General features: G+C 43.0%; 1 protein-coding gene and 1 long non-coding RNA gene across 17 annotated transcripts in view; one reads left to right on the top strand and one right to left on the bottom strand.

Moving 5' to 3' along the window:
• LOC139546323 (POU domain, class 2, transcription factor 1-like) overlaps positions 1-2,163 on the bottom strand; it is a 32,814-nt gene extending 30,651 nt beyond the window's left edge. For 13 of the 16 annotated variants that reach the window (XM_071354575.1, XM_071354591.1, XM_071354576.1 and 10 more), the window contains exon 1: positions 2,084-2,163. In XM_071354575.1, the coding sequence (XP_071210676.1) occupies positions 2,084-2,129 (46 nt within the window). In that variant the 5' untranslated portion in view covers positions 2,130-2,163. The remainder of the gene's footprint in view (positions 1-2,083) is intronic. The other 3 variants (XM_071354582.1, XM_071354585.1, XM_071354587.1) reach the window with 1 other exon arrangement.
• LOC139546327 (uncharacterized) lies at positions 1,496-17,003 on the top strand. The gene is made up of 2 exons (XR_011669199.1): positions 1,496-1,865; positions 16,571-17,003. It is a non-coding gene; the product is annotated as an uncharacterized lncRNA (long non-coding RNA).
• Positions 17,004-23,055: the final 6,052 nt, after the last annotated feature.

Raw genomic sequence — 23,055 nt, 5'->3', positions numbered from 1 at the left:
GATAGAGTGTAGTATAGACAGAGTACCAAAATTCCTTGCTATAGGGGAGGCGCATACAAGTAGATGAGGAACTTTGGCTAGGATGGAAGAAATGATATAGTCAAACCTGCTAGTGAATGTAAACCAGGGGGGGAAAACACAGTATCCTTCCCAAAGCAACAAAAACATTTTTTGACCCCCCCCCAAGTGATGTTTTACAGACAGCCTGGTTTCACAACACAGCGATAAGCTTCTGTTTAATAAGAGGAATGTAAACAACAACTAAAATGTTGACACACACAAACATTAGCCTAAGCAGAAAATGGCATAGTGTTTGCTGGCCAGATAGAATGTTCATCAAAGTCATCATAAAATACATCACATCGAGAGCAAACAATTTGTAGGTTACTTCAGCAACTCTGTGTGTTAATCTGGAGTGTTTATTATCACGGTGAAACAGCGGAATGTGAAAAGAAAATGGGTGGGAGCAGTTGGCTGCCCTTTCATCAAAATGAGACCGAGAACATGAATGGGTTGTGCCTCTCTTCTGCCCCGGAAATGGGCCTCGCTACCTGGCACAGGTAAACTAAGCTTCTCGGACACGGATCGTTAAAAAACGGCATTCAAAACCTATACTGAAGACGTGATTCATTCTAAACGAGAGAGGCGGAGAGATCGACTGCACTGTTTTTAAATATAGGAAACCTCCCCGAATTAGGCATTCTAATGAAGTTTTTAATATATTCAGACTGCGTAAACAAACGCCACCCATGCAGACGCGCACACACAAGATAAATCAAGACAAGAGTGAGTCGGGCGTTTGGGGCGAAACTTCAAATCTTTAATCCAAACTCAGAAAACCACATAGCGAAAGTCTAGACAATGGCGGCAGCAAAATATACAATTGTATCAGTTGTTCTCGGTTATTTGGAGCAGGGCAGGTCCCCTGGTCAAATTCTCTCATGTCGACCGTGAATGTTATTAGTTGCATTTAAGGTGGCAGGAACAGCCTTTATGTAACTATTTTAACTAGCTATATTTTGGCTAAAAATAAATAGTGAAACTCGTTTATTCATCACTAAAGCTAAAACACCCAGGAGGTAGGCAGCACAACCAATACGTCAATATATGCTAAACATTTCATAAAGGGTTTGACCAATACGTCCTAAAAACGACAATATATGTTAAACATTTCATAATGAGTTAGGGCTTTTATGCTAAAGAAAAGTAGTGCTGTTGTTGATGTCAGTGAAACTAGTTCACGCATTAGGTGCTGAAAATGGGCAGATTGTAGCTGCCTACCATGGATGAAAAAAATATGTTTTAGCCTACTTTTAATCTAAAAACATGAGAAATTGTCATTGTCTATAACTGGCAAGCTAAAAGGGTTGACATATTTTGCGTCGAACGCGATATGTCGAATAGTTAATGGAATATGCTGAACTCCGCATTCTCTCTATGGTCGGACAGGCCCACATGAATAACACAACAGCTACAACACTGCACCGAACACAAAGGCTGGGGAGAATAGGCATATAAAATCGCCATACGACATGAAGCAAGTTAGCTTCTCGGCTTTCTATTATGTTACTGTAACGTGTAGTACGCGCAGCCGCTGACTGTTGGTGAAAAAAAATGAATATGCAAACATCCTCCAAGAAGGTTCACGCCACAATAATAAGCATCAACACAAAGCCGATCGCCTAGCTATAGCAGCCAGGCTAACCACCGTATCAAGCTAGCACAGCTACAGTATTTGAGCAATATCTGAATATGGCATGTATAAAAACAACAGTCACGTCGCCGATTACTAATAAAATATGCTAAATCGTATTTGTAGACAGCGGTATGAATATGTAGCGGCGTACAGCGGTCTAATCACAAAGGTAGGCATGCCTTTTTATATATATTTATTTTTCGCCGTCGCACTGCAATACTGTTTCCCCCTGTCAAATATCCGCTAGCGGTGAATTAATTGAAATGATGCGGACAACAGCAACATTGTGCCAAATTATTTTGTTGACGGCTTTCTTCTGTGCTAAACGGTTTCAGATAAATAGTTTTTGAATATAAGTATGAATATGTAAAATGCTGTAATGATTACCTGGTCCTGAACTCTCATCTTGACTCGCTGCTCCTCCGTCCGCCATTTTGAATATTTAACACGAAATCCCAGCCCTGGTAGGAAAGGGATTTATAATCTACACACACCACACACAACTCATGTGCAAGTGCACTGTATTTTGACCTACTTTAAAAATACATTTGAAAAAGTATGAATATGTTTTTTCGTACCATGTTATATTTGCGTGTGTTAACCCATGTTAGTAATATTCTAATAACCTAAGTAGTCTAAAGTAAATTGAACTAAATACATCTTCAAATATCTTCAATGTTGTAGGCTGCAAATATGGCAGAATATTGAATAGTATCATAATCGTTGTTTGTGTTTGTTAGTGTATGTGAAATGGCATACATGTGTGGTAAACAATGTGTGTGTGTATACAGTAGCGCATAATAGTCTAGCCTATATGTGTTCAGCCTCAGTTTTTTAAATCAATAGAATAAAAGCAAGGGTTGTCTCCTGAGGTTTTCCCCTAAACTCAATGTATGTACTGCTCCACCGCCCTATTGAATTTTATTTTGATCTTCAGGCAATCAAGTTGAAACATCTATGGATCCTATTGACAGATCTCTGTGATTATGAATTGAAGTTCAGTGACATTAGTCATTTCTCACAGTAGGTTTCATGTTATGAGCAGCAGACTCCACGTGTGCCAGAAGAAGGCCCCCAAAGAGTAGAAAAGGGATGGAGGGGGAAACCTGTTGTTTATCCATCCACAACATGCACTGCCCTTATGACTTATGATGTAATTAGCAAATAGGCATTTATATTTGACTATACTATAATAGATTTTCAGGAGAACTGATAGAAAACAACAAACCTCAACCACAAAGAACCTTTACGCTTTCGTTGGTGTATTTTATATAGGGCTGAGTGACAAACGTCTATCAATGCTGAGTACAACTGCCTGATCCCTGAGTTCTCTTAATGGAAATAATTGTTTTTCTCCCTGTATCATTACTGGTTGTAATTGAAAGCTTCAGTGTACTTGTCTAGGGTATACACATCCTGACCAGGGCAGTGCAATCCATTCAGTTGTAGTTTTTTTCAAAGTGATATGAGTACAGAGCAGACACCTTGTGTCTGTGTGTGTGAGAGAGAAATGCATGATAACACTGCCTCAGAGTTATCAGAGGCATCCTTGCGTCTCCATAATATAATCTATAGAATCCTTTGTCCCATGGCCTCATTGTCTTCTTCCACTCATGACCACTGAAAGGATTAGATGGGTTTCCACTGTATTACTTTCTGCACTCACCTGTAGTCTTCTCAAACCAGAGCTTATTAAGGTGGTTGAGACAATGAGAGGTGTGGTCCCAATATACACCAAGTGGCCTAAAACCTATGTAGTTATATGGTTACAGAAGTTGGTACAGTGTATTCACAGTGGGTAGCCTATATATTGTTACATAGATAGTACTGTACTATGTATGTACTGTTGTAGACTACCTGGTTGCAGTTTGTGTAACGGCGTTAAGGACGTACTGCAAGCTCACTTCACAGATAGCTTGACATGTTGCGGATGGAGCCATCCAATTGTACCATTGGAACATTGTCAAGGAGTGTTAGCAAAGCAGAGGTCCCGAGTTCGAGCCAGGTATGAGCCGAATTGGGGGTTAAGTGGTACTCGCTAAGCAAGCAACTTGACATCAGAATTGTATGAATCTATATGTTAAACCTACCGTTTGTAAAACACAAAAAAACGGCTCGTATTACTGAGGTGTATTCTACCATGTCAGCCTCAAAGGAATGTTATGAATGCTCATCCATGTGGTAGGCCCATCCATGTGGTAGGCCCATCCATGTGGTAGGCCCATCCATGTGGTAGGCCCATCCATGTGGTAGGACCATCCATGTGGTAGGCCCATCCATGTGGTAGGCCCAACGTTTGTAAAACAGGCCGTTGCATTGGCTTTATTAGTCCTGATTCCTGTGACTAATCAATTTGGCTATTTAAGTACTGATTATCAGCTACCCAACTTTATCGGGACTTATCGTGAGCCTATTTGCAATGTGCAAAAATGTATGGATAAAAACTTGAAACAACTGATCATGACAATGGGGGTAAAACTCCTGGACAACAATTGTGATTATCTGTTCAATATTGTCCATTTTACTTTGACCTGTCCGGTTTTTAGGATTTGTTGTTTGTTAACATGACAGCACATTTTTTATTAGATTGAACGCCATTTAGGCTAGGCCATTTGATCATAGAAACCTGCATGATGTAAAAAATGTCAGTCTCATTACATTGTCATCCATTTCATCTCCAGCCTGTAGGCTACAGAAAAGGCCACATACTCTTTCTACCATATCCTATATCTGCTACATGATTTATGTTAGACCATTTTTTGGGACAGAATGTTGGTGTAGCGCTGCAGCGATGCGTCTCTCCAACAGCACCCTGGAGATGCGAGCTGGAAATTGACAAAGTGGCCACTGTTTATCACAGTGCAGCATCAGCTCTCACCTAAAACGCCCATATGCATATACACTGGTTGTGAGAGAAATTGTCATTGTTTTGAGGCAGAATTATGTGAGGTTGTATGTGTTGTTGTTGGAGGTGTGTGTCTTAATCAGTTTAGCTCAGAAAATGCTGCCCTCGTCAATCTGCCGCCTAATCCTGCCTAATGAGCGGGCCGGCCATGCACGGATGTAGCCACCCAATTAGTCCCTTTTAGGTAGCTCAAACCGTTGGAATGTTGTCGAGGAGGCCGGTCACGTGTGTTAGCAAAACAGAGGTCCTGAGTTGGAGTTGTTTTCTACTAAATTCTTGACCCACAAAGTCAAAATTGTCAATAATGTAGAAATTCATGAAAACCCAAAATATGCTTTTTGGTCTTAATTTAAGGTTAGGGTTAGGCGTACAGTTAGCAGTGTGGTTATGGTTAGGGTCAGGTTTAAAATCACATTTTATGAAGAGAAATTGTAGAAATAGGTTGGTTTAGCCATAATTATAACTTTGTGGCTATAGAACCTAGTGACTTGTTCGAGCCAGGTATGAGCCGAATCGAGGGGGAAGTGGTACTTGCTAAGCAATCAAGGTGACGTTATAACACTTGCACAACTTTAAGAATGTGTAAATAATCTAGCAGGTAACATGTCATGGCATAAATAAACTGAGGTAAGCATTAAGCCCAACTACATCCAGGGCTACATATAGAAGCCCATATACTTCCAGGTAATTCAGCCTTATGTTTTCAGTCCAACACTGCCATCTGCAGGCTGTGGATGAATATGACGACTGCTGTAAACAATTGGCCTCATCTACCTCTATTTTTCCACACAAAAACGTATTTCACAAGCGTAGAATATGTGCTGCTTCATACTTCCAAGCGAACAGTTATGATAAATAAAAAGGTGCATAGGTCTACTTTATGCAACAACAAAACTGGTGCAGGGAATTCGATGTAGGCTATCTGCCCAGCTAGCACATAACGTTCTGAAAACCACATGTTTCTTAGAGCTTGGTGAGTGGGTGTCCTATGGTTATTTTTTATACAACATTCATTCAACATTCATACACAACTTTCTCGGACTGGTGCAGGATGGTTGTTTGGCTTTGAAAAATTCTCAGCACATTTAAAGAACTTGACAAAAAATATATATATATTTTCTTGGTATTTCAATACTTTAAAAGAACGTTTCCTAAAAGTTCAAACATTTTATTTATTTTTAGATTTAACAAGGCAAGCCAGTTAAGAACAAATTCTTATTTACAATAACAGCCTACCAAAAGGCAAAAGGCCTCCTGCAGGGACGGGGGCCTGGGATTTAAAAAAATTATACAATATAAATATAGTACAAAACACACATGTTGTATGTGGAGGATAAGGGCTGCAGTAGATATCTCAGATAGGGGGGAGTGAGGCCTAAGATGGTTTTATAAATAAGCATCAACCAGTGGGTCTTGCGATGGGTATACACAGAGAGGACCAGTTTACAGAGGAGTATAGAGTGCACTGATGTGTCCTATAAGGAGCATTGGTGGCAAATCTGATGGCTGAATGGTAAAGAACATCTAGCCGCTCGAGAGCACCCTTACCTGCCGATCTATAAATTATGTCTCCGTAATCTAGCATGGGTAGGATGGTCATTTGAAATCAGGGTTAGTTTGGCAGCTCGGGTGAAAGAGAAGCGATTACGATAGAGGAAACCAAGTCTAGATGTAACTTTAGCCTGCATCTTTGATATGTGCGGAGAGAAGGACAGTGCACTGTCTAGCCATACTCCCAAGTACTTGTATGAGGTGACTATCTCAAGCTAGACCCTCAGAGGTAGTAATGACACCTGTGGGAAGAGGGGCATTCTTCTTACTAAACCACATGACCTTTGTTTTGGAGGTGTTCAGAACAAGGTTAAGGGCAGAGAAAGCTTGTTGGACATTAAGAAAGCGTTGTTGTAGAGCGTTTAACACAAAATCCGGGGAGGGGCCAGCTGAGTATAAGACTGTATCATCTGCATATAAATGGATGAGAGAGCTTCCTACTGCTTGAGCTATGTTGTTGATGTAAATTGAGAAGAGCGTGGGTCCTAGGATTGAGCCTTGGGGTACTTCCTTGGTGACAGGCAGTAGCTGAGACAGCAGATTTTCTGAGATAGTTAGCAAACCAGGCCAAAGACCTCTGAGACACCAATACTCCTTAGCCAGCCCACAGTAATTTGAATGGTCTACCGTATCAAAAGCTTTGGCCAAGTCAATAAAAATAGCAGCACAATATTGCTTCGACTCAAGGGCAATGGTGACATATAAGGTTGCGTTGACACATCCATAACCTGAGCGGAAACCAGATTGCATACCCGAGAGAATACTAGTTTTCCCAACACTTTTGATAAACAGGGCAAAATAGAAATAGGCCTATAACAGTTAGGATCAGCTTGATCTCCCCTTTAAATAAAGGACGAAATGTGGCTGCCTTCCAAGCAATGGAAACCTCCCCAGAAAAGAGAGACCGGCTTGGCGATGATGGGGGCAGCAACCTTAAAGAAGAAAGGGTCTAAACCATCTAACCCAGATGTTTTTTGGGGGTCAAGTTTAAGGAGCTCCTTCAGCACCTTGGACTCAGTGACTGTCTGCAGGGAGAAACTTTTAGCAGGGCAGGGGAAAAAGAGGGAGAAGCATCGGGGATAGTCGCATTAGAAGAAGTGAGAGATGAGGACATTTTGGGCGGGCAAGGAGGCATGGCTGAGTCAAATATGAATCCTGACTTAATGAAGTGGTGATTAAAGTGCTCAGCCATGTGCTTCTTGTCAGTTACAACCACATCATCAACATTGAGGGACATAGGCAGCTGTGAGGAGGAGGGTTTATTCTCCAGGTCTTTATCCATTTTACAGAACTTCTTGGGGTTAGACCCACAGAGAGAAGTGCTCCTTAAAGTAACTAACTTTGGCCTTCCGGATAGCCTGAGTGCGCTTATTTCTCATTTGCCTGAACGATAGCCAGTCAGCCTGAGTATGCATGTGCCGAGCATTTCGCCAAATGCAATTCTTGAGATGGAGTAACTCTGCAAGATCACGGTCGAAGAACCAGGGGCTGAACCTGTTTTTAATTCTCATTTTCTTTATGGGGGATTGTTTGTTAACTATACCACAGAAAATTTAAAAAAAGAAGGTCCAAGCGTCTTGGACATGATTACATTTAAGTTAATGTTCTTGGAATGTTCTCTAACTGGTTTGACATTGGGATTGTACTCAAATAGTCCAGAAAACGTTAAACAACGTTTAATTTCAGTAATTCAGCATAACGTTTTTTTACAAGTTTCCTCATGGTTCTATTTAAAGTCATATTCTCAGAACATAAGGAAAACCTTCCATAAAAAAAAACAAGAAAACAGTAACATTCAAAGAACGTTCTAAGAATGTTATTTAAAATATATACATTTCGTTCTCAGACTCAACAAAACTCTACTATGTAGCGATTTCAGTGCCAACATGTATTTGAATTTCATAATTTTTTATTAGGATATTGAATTTGAATGTAATATTTTAGAATTTGTAATGCACAAATTAAATTCAAATTGAACTTGAATTTCATGATTTGAAATTAAATTGAGTGAATATTGTATTCGGTTTTAAAATTCTATTTCAATTTAATTGAATCTACAAATTCAATATGTATGTATTCAGTTTCAATATGGTAGATATTGCATTCATTGTCTGTGTATCAAGTTTACAAACTATAATTTTAAGTTGATCAAAGTTTTATACATTCAACTTCTCAGATGCATTGAGATTCAGTTTTCAAGTTCAGTTCCCTAAATTCAGATTCAAAACCATTGAGCTATAATAAGAACTAGACAGCCTCCAAGATGGTCGGATGTTTTTTCCCCAGTGTAATCTACTGACGGTGGCATATACCGGATTCGTGGGTGCTGACATCTTGTTAGGTCAGGTTTGAGGAGCCAATTAGTACATGGGCACTAGCACTGCAGCACAACAAGAGTGAACGTGCATTCCAGCACGAGATAAGATCAGGGTCGTGGATCTGGATTACTGGGGGAGGGGAAATATGGTGGCACAAAGCACCATGCACACAACCACTGGAAACATGAACAACATTTTGTGTATGAAGTAAATTATTCGGGAGTAACAGGACAGTGCTGTAGCTTGCTATATATGTGCACATCAGGAGACCATTGTATGATATTCTGTTTGACACAACGCAATGAAGTTTTTGAAAACGTTATTAAAAACTTATGCAGTTATGATATGCCCATTTTACAAACCAAGCTCATAATTTGAGTTGTGTCCCAATTAATCAGTCTAGATATCAATACTGTCACCTTGTATCACATAATTAGCAAAAAATATATAGACATACACAGTATTTGATAAAAGATTTTTGTACTATTGGTTTCTCAACTTCACCAGGATTCTATAAGACACTCACAACATTATGTATAGCCAATGACATTGTGAAAAAATAACTGCCCCAAGGGGGAAATAAACACAGAAATAGGCCAGGCCTGTTATGTTTTATGTGAGGATGGCTTACCAAGTGCTCCCCCAAACCCTGAAAAAAATGTGATAAGCACATTGCTTTGTCTATTTTCCCTCCACCAGCACCCTGGGTTGATGCAGGAGAAGACTAGTGAGCTTCAGCAGGACCTCCTGATGAGCGAGCAGGACATACAGCAGGGGTGGGATGGGAGTCCACAGAGTATGTTGGGATGGAGCTGTCTGAGCTACTTGTTCATGTTGCTGTTAACTAACTACTTGTTTTCTTTCTTGTTCTACACAAATACCATCAACACCTCCAGTGGTGTCAGGCTTCATATTGATTGCTGCTGGTCCACTGTTCTTTAACATTGTAGCCCTGAGGGCCAATTACAGGAAAATATTACAGATTTGTCTGAGAGTTACAAATAAATAATATTGTAAAAACCTGCAAGCTTTATGAAATACACACAAAAGGTTAAAATAAAATAGCTAAAGGATTTATGAATTAGTCAGTTTTGCTGGGTGGCCCATGGGCCGAATCAAGCGCAGATTAAGCAATGTCTGTTGTCCCATCCAGAGATTGGACACTGATGAGCTGAGCTGGTGATCCCTCCTCTCTGCACCTGGGGGCATAGTTTCCATCAACAGGGCAGAGATACCATCAGCCTGAGAAAGGAGGAGGATATGGTCAGAGGGAGAGGTACTGGGTGATAAGGGGTTTCCTTAGCCATGTGTGTCAAAATATATTAGATGTGAATTATTGTGACTAGACTACGTCATTGTAAGTCAAACACTTGTGCAACTAGAGAGATAACACATTCACTATGTTTACCTACTGAACTGCTTTGTGTAGAGGGTTGAAGGCTTACTTGTCAGTGGCGTTCACACGGGCATTGAACTTGATCAGGAGGGCCACAATATGCGTGTGCTGTAGAGGAGAGACGTGACAGAGGAAAGAAGAGACAGGAGAGGAGTGACAGAGGAGCGAGAGAGACCCGAGGACATGATTTAACATCCTCATGACTTGCCCAATGACTGATGACATCCACGCTAATACATATGAAGACTTTCCACGAGCTCTCTTTCATCACAGTATGGGTGATGCTATTTTATGTGATGGATGGTTTTCTGGAAGGTTTTGTAAACTAAAAACAATGCATACACTGTCTTCTAAAGCCTGCTGACATCCAAGCTGTTACATAGGCCACAATGTCACAGTGTATATGTTTTGTATGCATTTTGTCAATGTAAAAACTTTATGGCAAACCATACAGCATGTAAAACGTTTTCAGAGGCCTGATGTAATCGTTGTTGTGAATCACTCTGTATGAAGCTGTGTTGTGTAGGGAGATGAGGCCTGATTGTTGTCGTTGTAGTGACTCTGTATGAGGCTGTGTTGTGCAGGGACATGAGGCTTGATTGTTGTCGTTGTATTGACTCACTCTGTATGAGGCTGTGTTGTGCAGGGAGATGAGGCCTGATTGTTGTCGTTGTAGTGACTCTGTATGAGGCTGTGTTGTGCAGGGAGATAAGGCCTGATTGTTGTCGTCAGCCCCGTGCTTTAGGAGGGCAGCATCTCCTTCCCGCAGGACATGGATGCCCGTGTCCAAAGACATGCTATCATCATAGTTCTTCTTGGTGAGGATACACAGAGATAGATAGATGTGGCATTAAAATGTATGTAAAGCATTTTACGTAAAAAGTTACCGTTACTTTTTCTGTCAATCAAACAATAATTTTTCAAGAGCTAATATGAAAGGCACAGGAAGGAAGACTAACCTTGAGCTTCAGCAGATATCTTGGCTATTTGCCCTTGGCTGCAGCCTCAAAGAGAGGGTTGAAATTCCACAGGTCAGCTACGTTGACCAATGCCCCGTTTCTCACCAGCAGCTCAGTTACCTCAGTTGTGTTTGTAGGAGCAGACACACAGGGACACTGAACATTTAATTTACTGGATGTATATTTAGTGCAAAACTAAATTCATTGATAAAGATGTATTTAATCAATGCACTCAAAGACAGTAGGGTCAGACAGCTAGTAGGGTGTACTAGTCAGACAAAACCTACACACATGTAGATAGTAAAATACATGCTCTAGTACTATACCCATGATTTTCTGCACAGTTTGTCTGTCTTGGGTTCTTCTCTGCTCAGCAAAGGTGTGGGAACTTTGCCTGGTAACATCAGCAGCCTGCAGCTCCACTCTTGTCAGCTAGGCAAAGTCTCTGGAACTCTGGCGACAGGTCAAAAATCAAATCAAATGTATTTGATAAACACGTGTTTAGCAGATGTTAATGCAGGTGTAGCGAAATGCTTGTGTTTCTAAACTTGGCAAAAAAAAAGACGTTTCTTTTTCAGGACCCTGTCTTTCAAAGATAATTCTTAAAATACCAAATAACTTCACAGATCTTCATTGTAAATGGTTTAAACACTGTTTCCCATGCTTATTCAAGGAACCATAAACAATTAATGAACATGCACCTGTGGAACGGTTGTTAAGACGGTAGGCAATTAAGGTCACAGTTATGAAAACTTAGGACACTAAAGAGGCCTTTCTACTGACTCTGAAAAACACCAAAGAAAGATGCCCAGGGTTCCTGCTCATCTGTGTGAACGTGCCTTAGGCATGCTGCAAGGAGGCATGAGGACTGCAAATGTGGCCAGGGCAATAAATTGCAATGTCCGTACTGTGAGACGACTAAGACAGCGCTACAGGGAGACAATAGGCTGAGAGAGGCTGGACTGAGGGCTTGTAGGCCTATTGTAAGGCAGGTCCTCGCCTAAGACAGCGCTACAGGGAGACAGGACAGACAGCTGATCGTCCTCACAGTGGCAGACCACGTGTAACAACACCTGCACAGGAACGGTATATCCGAACATCACACCTGCGGGACAGGTACAGGATGGCAACAACAACTGCCCGGGTTACACCAGGAACTCACAATCCCTCCATCAGTGCTCAGACTGTCCGCAATAGGCTGAGAGAGGCTGGACTGAGGGCTTGTAGGCCTATTGTAAGGCAGGTCCTCACCAGACATCACCGGCAACAATGTCGCCTATGGGCACAAACCCACCGTCGCTGGACCAGACATGACTGGCAAAAAGTGCTCTTCACTGGCGAGTTGCAGTTTTGTCTCACCAGGGGTGATGGTCAGATTCGCATTTATCGTCGAAGGAATGAGCGTTACACTGAGGCCTGTACTCTGGAGCGGGATTGATTTGGAGGTGGCGGGTCCGTCATGGTCTGGGGCGGTGTGTCACAGCATCGCCGGACTGAGCTTGTTGTCATTGCAGGCAATCTTAACGCTGTGCATTACAGGGAAGACATCCTCCTCCCTCATGTGGAACCCTTCCTGCAGGCTCATCCTGACATGACAATGCCACCAGCCATACTGGTCATTCTGTGCGTGATTTCCTGCAAGACAGAAAGGTCAGTGTTCTGCCGTGGCCAGCGAAGAGCCCGGATCTCAATCCCATTGAGCATGTCTGGGACCTGTTGGATCGGAGGGTGAGGGCTAGGGCCATTCCCCCCAGAAATGTCCGGGAACTTGCAGGTGCCTTGGTGGAAGTGTGGGGTAACATCTCACAGGCAAATCTGATGCAGTCCATGAGGAGGAGATGCACTGCAGTACTTAATGCAGCTGGTGGCCACACCAGATACTGACTGTTACTTTTGATTCCCCCCCCCCCCCCCATTGTTCAGAGACACATTATTCCATTTCTGTTAGTCAGATGTCTGTGGAACTTGTCCAGTTTGTCTCAGTTGTTGAATCTTATGTTCATACAAATATTTACACATGTTAAGTTTGCAGAAAATAAACGCAGTTGACAGTGAGAGGACGTTTCGTTTAGCTCCCCGACAGTGCAGTAATATCTAACAAGTAATATCTAACAGCTTCACAACATATACCCCAAATATAAGTAAGGAATGGATTAAGAATATATATACATATATCAGAGCGGCATTGGACTAAGATACAGTGGCATAGTATAGAGTACAGTATATACATATGAGATGGGTGATGCAATATTTACACAATTAAAGTGACCAAGATACCGTAGAATAGTATAGAGTACAGTTTATACATATGAGATGAGTAATGCAAGACACGGAGACATTATTAAAGTGGCTAGTGTTTCATGTCCTTACAGTGGCCAGTTATTCCTAATCTATATCTATAGGCCTGTTTTGCATGTTATTTTGGCATTAAACTTCTTATGGCTGCAGGGGCAGTATTGAGTAGCTTGGATGAAAAGGTGCCCAGAGTAAACTGCCTGCTCCTCAGTCCCAGTTGCTAATATATGCATATTATTAGTCTATTTGGATAGAAAACACTCTGAAGTTTCTAAAACTGTTTGAATGATGTCTGTGAGTATAACAGAACTCATATGGCAGGCAAAACCCTGAGAAAAAAATCCAACCAGGAAGTGGGAAATCTGAGGTTTGTAGGTTTTCAACTCATCGCCTATCAACTACACAGTGGGATATGGGTCATTTTGCACTTCCTACGGCTTCCACTTGATGTCAACAGTCTTTAGAACCGTGTCTGATGCTTCTACTGGGAAGTGGGGCCGAAGGAGAGGGGATTGAGTAAGGTCTATCATGAGCTGACCATGCGCGTTCATGTGAGAGCGAGCTCTGTTCTATAGCATTTCTGAAGACAAAGGAATTCTCCGGTTGGAACATTATTGAAGATTTATGTTAAAAACATCCTAAAGATTGATTCAATACATCGTTTGACATGTTTCTACTGGCTGTTACGGAACTATTTGACATTTCGTCTGCTTTTAGTGAACGCGCTTCGTGACTTTGGATTTGTTTACCAAACGCGCTAACAAAAGTAGCTATTTGGACATAAATGATGGACATTACCGAACAAATCAAACATTTATTGTGGAACTGGGATTCCTGGGAGTGCATTCTGATGAAGCTCATCAAAAATAAGTGAATATTTATAATGTTATTTCTGACTTCTGTTGACTGCACAATATGGCGGGTACCTGTATGGCTTGATTGGGCTCTGAGCGCCGACCTCAGATTATTGCATGGTTTTTGCTTTTTCCTTAAAGCTTTTTTGAAATCTGACACAGTGGTTGCATTAAGAACAAGTTTATCTTTAATTCTATGTAAAACATGTATCTTTCATCAAAGTTTATGATGAGTATTTATGTTATTTGACGTGGCTCTGCAATTTCTCAGGATATTTTGGAGGCATTATTGAACATGGCGCCAATGTAAACTGAGGTTTTTGGATATGAATATGAACTTTATCGAACAAAACATATATGTATTGTGTAACATGAAGTCCTATGAGTGTCATCTGATGAAGATCATCAAAGGTTAGTTATTAATTTTATCTCTATTTCTGCTTTTTGTGACTCCTGTCTCCTGTCTTTCTGTGATTTTGCGGTGACCTAACATAATCGTTTGTGGTGCTTTCGCTGTAAAGCCTTTTTGAAATCGGACACTGTGGTGGGATTAACAAGAAGTGTATCTTTAAAATGTTGTGAAATACTTGTATGCTTGAGGAATTTTAATTATGAGATTTCTGTTGTTTGAATTTGGCGCCCTGCACTTTCACTTGCTGTTGTCATATCGATCCCGTTAACGGGATTGCAACCCTAAGAAGTTTAATATGTGTCACATATCAATGTGCACTTGGTACCTTGGGTCGAGAGTTGGCACTAACTCACGAAACCCCCGTTTCTCGACCGTGTAAATCGGGGCCATGTCTTTGCAGATGTAAGTTGTAACGGCAGCTGTTACCTCCTTCCATCTTCGTGATTCTTTGCCATATGGTGTGCCGCGGGCAAAAGCCTTTTGCATCGCCTGAGTCGGGGGTTTGTTTTGAGCACTCGACTGTACTTTTTTGGGTCTCATCCGTAGACTCTCTCCGTACTGTTTCACATGATTCTTGCGTAGGTGGTAAGAGGTTAGTGGTGTCTGAGAGTGTTGTCGGGACCGGCCTGCGGCATATTTTGCAGAGGACTGTTTTCTGGTCTGTGTCAGACTTTTCATACCCAAACCACATCCATGCGACCGAAGTAGCCCCTCTTTTATATGTACGAGCTCCGTGTCTCCGTGCTTTATGTCATGTGCACTCTCTTCCATGTTTGTTTGTGTTGCAAATTTCCTTCCACACCGCACGCAGAGTCGTCCAATTGACGAAAAATATTGCCGGAAAGAGAAGGATTTGCGACACAACGAAATAAACCATAGAAATTAAAAAAATTGACATTGAAGACAATTAATTGAAAAATTCTACTGATATTTTTGCCACAAATGTAATAACGAAACTGACTTTTTATGAATTGTGAAAATGTACTTCTCTATGGGGGCATCTATTGGAATCGTCTTTCAGGGCTCGGTGTTAGTAAAACTGCAGTACCGCCAGTCTCCTCTGGGTACATGGGATGGCGTACTTCCAACCAGAAACCTGGACCCTTGGTCCTAGTTTATAAATGGGCCAATAGAAGTATAAATGGTGAGGGAGGAGTACCCTTTTCAAATCCAACAGTAATCTGTGCCACCCGGTCATTTAGTCAACATGGTTCTTCCTTCAGAAACACACAACATGTCTTTTCCATAAAGTGTATGTTCGAATTTTCAAACAAGTTATACTTGGGAAGGCCTATGCAGTTTTTTTTGTATTGTCTCATTGCTATTGTATTGAACAAGCTCAGGAGGCAAAGGTCGAGTCATGCATCCTCTGAAACATGACCCGCCAAACTGCGCTTCTTAACACCCGCCCGCTTAACCTAGAAGCCAGCCACACCAATGTGTCAGAGGAAACACTGTTCAACTGATGACTAAAGTCAGCCTGCAGGTGCCCGACCCGCCACAAGGAGTCGCTAGAGGGCGATAAGCCAAGTAAAGTCCCCCCGGCCAAACCCTTCCCTGACCCGAACGACGCTGGGGGTCCCTGATAATCTTCTTCTTGCCTTTCTGCGACAACTGGCATTGTAGGTGACCTGTAGGGTTGGCAGTGTGCACCAATTGTGCACCGCCCTATGGGAGTCCCGATCACGGCCGGATGTGATCCAACCCGGGATCGAACCCGGGTCTGTAGTGACGCCTCTAGCTCTGTGATGCAGTGCCTTAGACCGCTGCCCCACTCAGGAGTCCCTGGCATATGCGTTTTCATCACGAGAGCAAACACTTAAAAAAAACACAGAATCCTGTTTGTTACTCCACCTGGTTCACCTACATCACCGTTGTTTTGAGCCGATTTCACTGTTGGCCAGAACAGGGTACCCAGATCAACAAAAAAAACTTAATCTCGTAGCTCAGAAAATGTAACCTGACAAGAGTGAGGACCTGAGGTGGCAGGTGCGGCGAAGAACAATGAGTTTGGGCCTCGTCACGATGACGACAAGGATGATTCTGGCCCAGTGGGAGTGAGATGTTTTGGAGAGAACGGATCCTTGCCTTCTGACTGATCTATATGTGGTGTCAAGGTTGGTGGAGAAGAGGTTGGGGAATGTTTAATTGGTTAAAGTAACTTTTTGTGTTTCTTCCTTCCAGAAGGAGCGGACACTCCGCACCACGCGCCTCAGGACAAGACGTGCTTTGCTCTCCGGAGCAGAGCGCCATTGAAATGATTGATAACTGGAGTGGCTTTAAGTGTTGAGGAGGACCAACTGAAATGGAAGATTCCTGGTGTCTGTGACGCCCGCCGTTTGCTGCGACTCAGACCCGGTGGAGAGCGTGGTGAAACACAGAAGATACTGTCTGTCCTGCTAAGTTTTGATGCAGAGTCTTTACCTGACGACGTCAAGTTAGGATTTGTCAGTTATCCCGTGTGACTTTTTGTCCCGAATCCATTACAGTGTTTTCATTTCAAGTTGTATTAGTTGTATGCAGGAGATACACAGCAGGTCCCTTCTCGACCATGCAACAACAATAATAACAATAACAATTTTAATAACAATTGAATAAACATTTATAATAATAAAAATGTTATATGCCAAGCTTATGGTCATGTTCCAGCAGTGTGTAGGAGGGAGATGTCTAGATGTGAGAAGTGTGCAGGAGGACATCAGACAAAAGAATGTGTAGTATCGGTGGAAAAAGCTGTGTGTGTTAACTGAAGGGTTACCCATGGTGTTGGAGATCAGAAGGGTCCAGTGAGAGAAAGGCAAGTCGCTGTTGCCAGGATTTGAGTAGTACAGGAGCACTGGCATACCACCCCCCCACCACCATTTTCTCTTAGCCTTATGGCAAAATATGTAGAACAGCACGAAATGTGCTTTAACAATGCAAAATTCTCTCAGCCTTATTCCAAAATGTGTAAAATAGCATGAGATTTATCTCTGCCCCATGGCAATAAGTGTAGAATTGCAGGAAATGTGCTTATTGCAAAATGTATAAAATAGCATAAGATTGACCCATGCCAAAATGTGTTGAATTGTAGGAAGTTAGCTTTTTGGGGGGGAGGGGGCTTGCTCAGACCTTGCGAGGGGCCTGCGGTATGCCAGTGCACAGAAGGTGTCGTATGCTGAGGCAGTGAAGAGAGTTGTAGAGGAGGTTTCAGTAAGGTTGGCTTCTTAGCTTTCATAGCCATGGTTATCAACAGTACCGCAGAAATTGAACAGAAATCAAAGAAAATGTTGTGGTGCGGTGGCAACTGCAGAGAATTACTTGGGTGTACGAGATTTTACTGCAAGAAGAGTTACAAGTTACATCTAGCCCAGTCCAAGTTCTTCTCTGTCCTGGCACCCCAATGGTGGAACCAGCTGCCCCCTAAAGCTAGGACAGCAGAGTTCCTGCCCATCTTCCGAAAACATCTGACCCTAACCCTACCTCTTCAAAGGGTATCTTAAATAATCCCACAGCACCCTTCCTCGCACCCCTCCTCCCAAAATAAAAACTTTTGTGAACTAACACTGACTTTGCTGATAGCTACTTTGAGGAATAATGTACTTTGACTGTGATATGTGGTTGTCCCACCTAGCTAACTAAGTAGCTCTGGATAAGAGCGTCTGCTAAATAACTCAAATGTAAATGTGAATGTAAATGTAAAAACGTAGTTTCCCATCCTCCCAGGCTGCCTGGTCTAGGATCAGATACAGTGAATTCAGAAAGTATTCACACACATTGATTGTTTTACGCATTTTGTTGTGTTATAGCCTGAATTTAAAATTGATTACATTTAGATGTTGTCTCACTGGCCTACATACAATACCCCATAATGTCAAAATAGAATTATGTTTTTAGAAATGTTTACAAATTAATTAAAGATGCACTATGCAGAAATCGCTCCGCAATTTCCTGGTTGCAAAACTGTTAATAGTTTGCCTAATTTCAGTTTATGTGACAAAACAATCATATATAGTGTAGATAATCATTTTACCATCTAAACTGCTGTGAAATATCTTTTCCATAACCAAATATATTGTATTTTCAGCTGTTTGAAGCTGCTGTAGAAAACCTAAAGTAAAAGATGCAAAAATTAAACTTAAGAATAAAATACATAAAAATATCGCACATAGAACAGATCTACCGCTTCTTAGACTTGCTTTCAATGAGAATAACAGATCTATAACACACATTTCAAGGTGAATTTGGTCGGGTCACCCCAAAAGGTTACATATTTCAGCTTTAAAAATGAAAAACTGAAATGTCTTGAGTCAAAATGTATTCAACCCCTTTATAATGGCAAGCCTAAATAAGTTCAGGAGTAAAAATGTGCTTAACAAGTCACATAAGTTGCATGGGCTCACTCTGTGTGCAGTAATAGTGTATAGATTAAGAGATTCAGAGTGTATAATAGTCACATGTACAGGGTTGCAGGTGTGATTGCAGGGTATAGTGAAAATCTTAGGCATGCAGGACTAAGTGAAATAAAATAATGAAAATGGGGAGTAGCAGAGGGGAGGATGGAGCAGATAGCTGTCTAGTGGTGGCTATTCAGCAGCCTGATGGTCTGAGGGTAGAACAGATAGCTGTCTAGTGGTGGCTATTCAGCAGCCTGATGGTCTGAGGGTAGAACAGATAGCTGTCTAGTGGTGGCTATTCAGCAGCCTGATGGTCTGAGGGTAGAACAGATAGCTGTCTAGTGGTGGCTATTCAGCAGCCTGATGGTCTGAGGGTAGAACAGATAGCTGTCTAGTGGTGGCTATTCAGCAGCCTGATGGTCTGAGGGTAGAAACTATTGACCGATCTTCCAGTTTTTGCCATGATGCTCCTGTACTGCCCACGTCTGAGTGATCTAAGCAGGGAGGACAAGTGTTTAGCTCGTCCGGTAGGGTGGCTTTGGTGCCCGCGATGTGGCTGGCTTTCTTTTTGTAATCTGTGATCGTTAGGAGTCCCTGCCACATATGCCTTTAACATCTCTGTACCCCACACATACAATTATCTGTAAGGTTTCTCATTTGAGCACTGAATTTCCAACACAGATTCAACCATAAAGATCAGGGAGGTTTTCCAATGCCTCGCAAAGAAAGACATCTATTGGTAGATGGGTATGAATTAAAAAAAAATACACATTAAATATCCCTTTGAGCATGGTGAAGTTATTAATTACACTTTGGATGGTGTATCAATACACCCAGTCTCTACAAAGATACAGGCGTCCTTCCTCACTCAGTTGCTGGAGAGGAAGGAAACCACTCTGGGATTTCACCATGAGCCCAATGGTGACTTTAAAACAGTTAGAGTTTAATGGCTGTGATAGGAGAAAACTGAAGATGGATCAACAACATTGTAGTTACTCCACAATACTAACCTAATCGACAGAGTGAAAATAATTGTACAGAATAAAAAAATTCCAAAGCATGCATCCTGTTTGCAATAAGGCTCTAAAGTAATACTGCAAAAAATGTGCCAAAGAAATAAAACGCATAATGTTTGGGGCACATCCATCAAAATACATCACTGAGTATCACACTTCATATTTTCAAGCATGGTGGTGGCTGCATCATGTTATGGGTATGCTTGTCATCAGCAAGGACTATGGAAATATCCTAGAGGAAAACCTGGTTCAGTCTGCTTTCTAACAGACACTGGAAGACAAATTCACCTTTCAGCAGGACAATAACCTAAAACAAGGCCAAATATACACTGGAATTGCTTACCAAGACAACATTGAATGTTCCTGGGTGGGCTAGTTACAGTTTTCACTTATTAAATCAGCTTGAAAATATATAGCAAGACTTGAAAATGGCTGTCTAGCAATGATAGAGTTTGGTGTGCAAAACACTGAGATACTTACCCAGAAAGAGTCACAGCTGTGATTGCTGCCAAAGGTGATTCTAACATGTGTTGACTCAGGGGGTTGAATACTTACATAATCAAGATACTATATTTTAGTGTTTTTTAAAATGTAATCTTTACAAATGTATAGATTGTTGACTTTGTAACACAACAAAATGTGGAAAAAGTCAAGGGGTGTGAGTACTTCCTGAAGGCACTGTAGGGCCAAGTAGTGGATTAGTGGTTAGATTTTAATGGGTGTAGGATTTTTCCCTTCCCTTTTGTGTCACAAGCTAGGTTGTGACAACCTAGCTTCTGACACAAAGCTAGGTTGTGACACAAAGCTAGGTTTGCGGACTCCGACCGCAAAACCTGACTCAATAGGGGAGGGTCCGGGTGGACATCTACGATGAATGACACAGGACATCAGGGGCAGCTCCGGTGCGGGGAGAAGTACCCACTCCGCTCGCAGATACTTCATCCTCCATGGCGGCTCTGGTGCGGGGATCGTCGCCGGAAGCTCCAGACCATGGGTCGTCGCCGGAGTCACCGGACCGTGGATCGTCGCAGGAGGCACCGGAACGTGGATCGTCGCAGGAGGCTCCGGACTGAGAACCCCTGCTGGAGGCTCCGGACCGCCGCCCGTCGCTGGAGGTTCCGGACCGCGGGCCGTCTCAGGAGGTTCCGGACCGTGGGCCGTCTCAGGAGGTTCCGGACCGTGAAACGTCGCCGGAAGCTCTGGACTGGGGACTGTCGCCGGAAGCTCTGGACTGGGGACTGTCGCCGGAAGCTCTGGACTGGGGACTGTCGCCGGAAGCTCTGGACTGGGGACTGTCGCCGGAAGCTCTGGACTGGGGACTGTCGCCGGAAGCTCTGGACTGGGGACTGCCGCCGGAAGCTCTGGACTGCGCGGGACCGGTACAGGTGGCACCGGGCTGATGACACGCACCTCAGGGCGAGTGCAGGGAAGAGGCACAGGACGTACTGGACTGTGGAGGCGCACTGGAGACCTGATGTGTGGGACCGGTACAGGTGGCACCGGGCTGATGACACGCACCTCAGGGCGAGTGCAGGGAAGAGGCACAGGACGTACTGGACTGTGGAGGCGCACTGGAGACCTGATGTGTGGGACCGGTACAGGTGGCACCGGGCTGATAACATGCACCTCAGGGCGAGTGCGGGGAAGAGGCACAGGACGTACTGGACTGTGGAGGCGCACTGGAGGCCTGATGCGTGAAACTGGTGCACATGACACCGGACTGGTGTCACGCTCCTCAGCACGCCCACTCTGCAGCGCTCTCAACGCCAGCACCTCTCTCCGGAATCTTGCGTCGAGCTCCTCACTCGACTCCCTGACTGGCTCTGGTTCACCCCTCGGCTCCGCCGACCACTCTTTGTGCCCCCCAAATTTTGGGGGGGCTGCCTCTCGGGCCTCCGTCGTGGTTGGGCCTCCGTCGTGGACTCCCGGAGTCGTCGTTGATCCTCCTTCGCTGCCTCCGCCTGCTTCCATGGCAGGGTCTTGTCCCCTGCCATAATCTCCTCCCATGTCCATGATGTCCTCCACAAACTTTTTTCCCGAGCCCAGGATCCCTGCTCCTCCTGGCCACGCTGCTTGGTCCTTTGGTGGTGGGATCTTCTGTCACGTTCGTCATAGTAATCGGACCAAGGCGCAGCGTGCGTAGAGTTCCACATCTTTTAATAAACAGAAACTCACCAAACAAAACAACAAAAGCACAAACGAAACATGACGCTACTGGTGTGCACACAGGCAACTATCTGTAGACAAGATCCCACAAACACAAAGGGGAAATGGCTGCCTAAATATGATCCCCAATCAGAGACAACGATAAACAGCTGTCTCTGTTTGGGAAGCATACCAGGCCAACATAAACCATTAATCTCCTAGATAACCCACTCTAGTCACTATCATGCCCCAACCAACATAGAGAATAAACAGCTCTCTATGGTCAGGGCGTGACACGTGCGCTCTAGCCAATAGCTCGCAAATACAGTGCGGGTAGGTTACCTATTATGAGATTATTTGTATTTGTCAAACGGCAGCCAGGCATCGATCATCACGTCACCAGAATAAGACCCTCGATATTTATTGGAATGGAGCATCATGCTCATCACCTTGCACATTCACCAGCCTGTGAAATTCATCATTTATTTAGTCTGTATCCTAATAAAGTTAATGCTTCCTGAGTCTTAGTGGGAGGACCACACAGCATATCATCGTGTGACTCCAAGTTTACTTCAATATGATGGTTATTATATATAAATATTTCGAGCATAAATGCGTTTCTACCGCCATTTCTTGCATAATTAATTTTACAGACACAAAAACATCCCACCATGTTGAACTGAACAAATTGTCCTTCCGCATTTATAAAAATGTACCAGCATTTCATGTTTCCATTAGCCCAGTCGTGACTTTTTTCATGCGTCAGGTAATTCATCTGCATGAAATGGTTGGATGGAAGAGTGGTTACTAAGTGTAATGAATTCACTCTCCAGAACAGTACTGCTGGCCATTGTAGGCATATATTAATAATGATATATTTATTAATATAAATAGACATGCACTCATAATTGCGCGGGATGAACGAGTGACGAATTTCCGGCCCAGGGTGGTCCAATTAAAAATAATTCCTTCCTCCCTCACCCCTTGCCCTGCAAGTGTATACTTGTCAGACGTCATGATACGTCATCAGAGGTGTCCACTTAATTCGAGGGCTGAGAGAATAGGGTGTGTCTTTTAAGTGTTTGGACCGTGGACCGCAACCCATGACTGGCCTCACACTCCAGTACAGTAG

The sequence above is a fragment of the Salvelinus alpinus genome, chromosome 20, assembly GCF_045679555.1.
Source record: "Salvelinus alpinus chromosome 20, SLU_Salpinus.1, whole genome shotgun sequence".
NCBI classification, from domain to species: Eukaryota; Metazoa; Chordata; class Actinopteri; order Salmoniformes; family Salmonidae; genus Salvelinus; species Salvelinus alpinus.
Note: the sequence above shows the minus strand (reverse complement) of the source record. Positions and strands in the feature narration are given on the sequence as shown.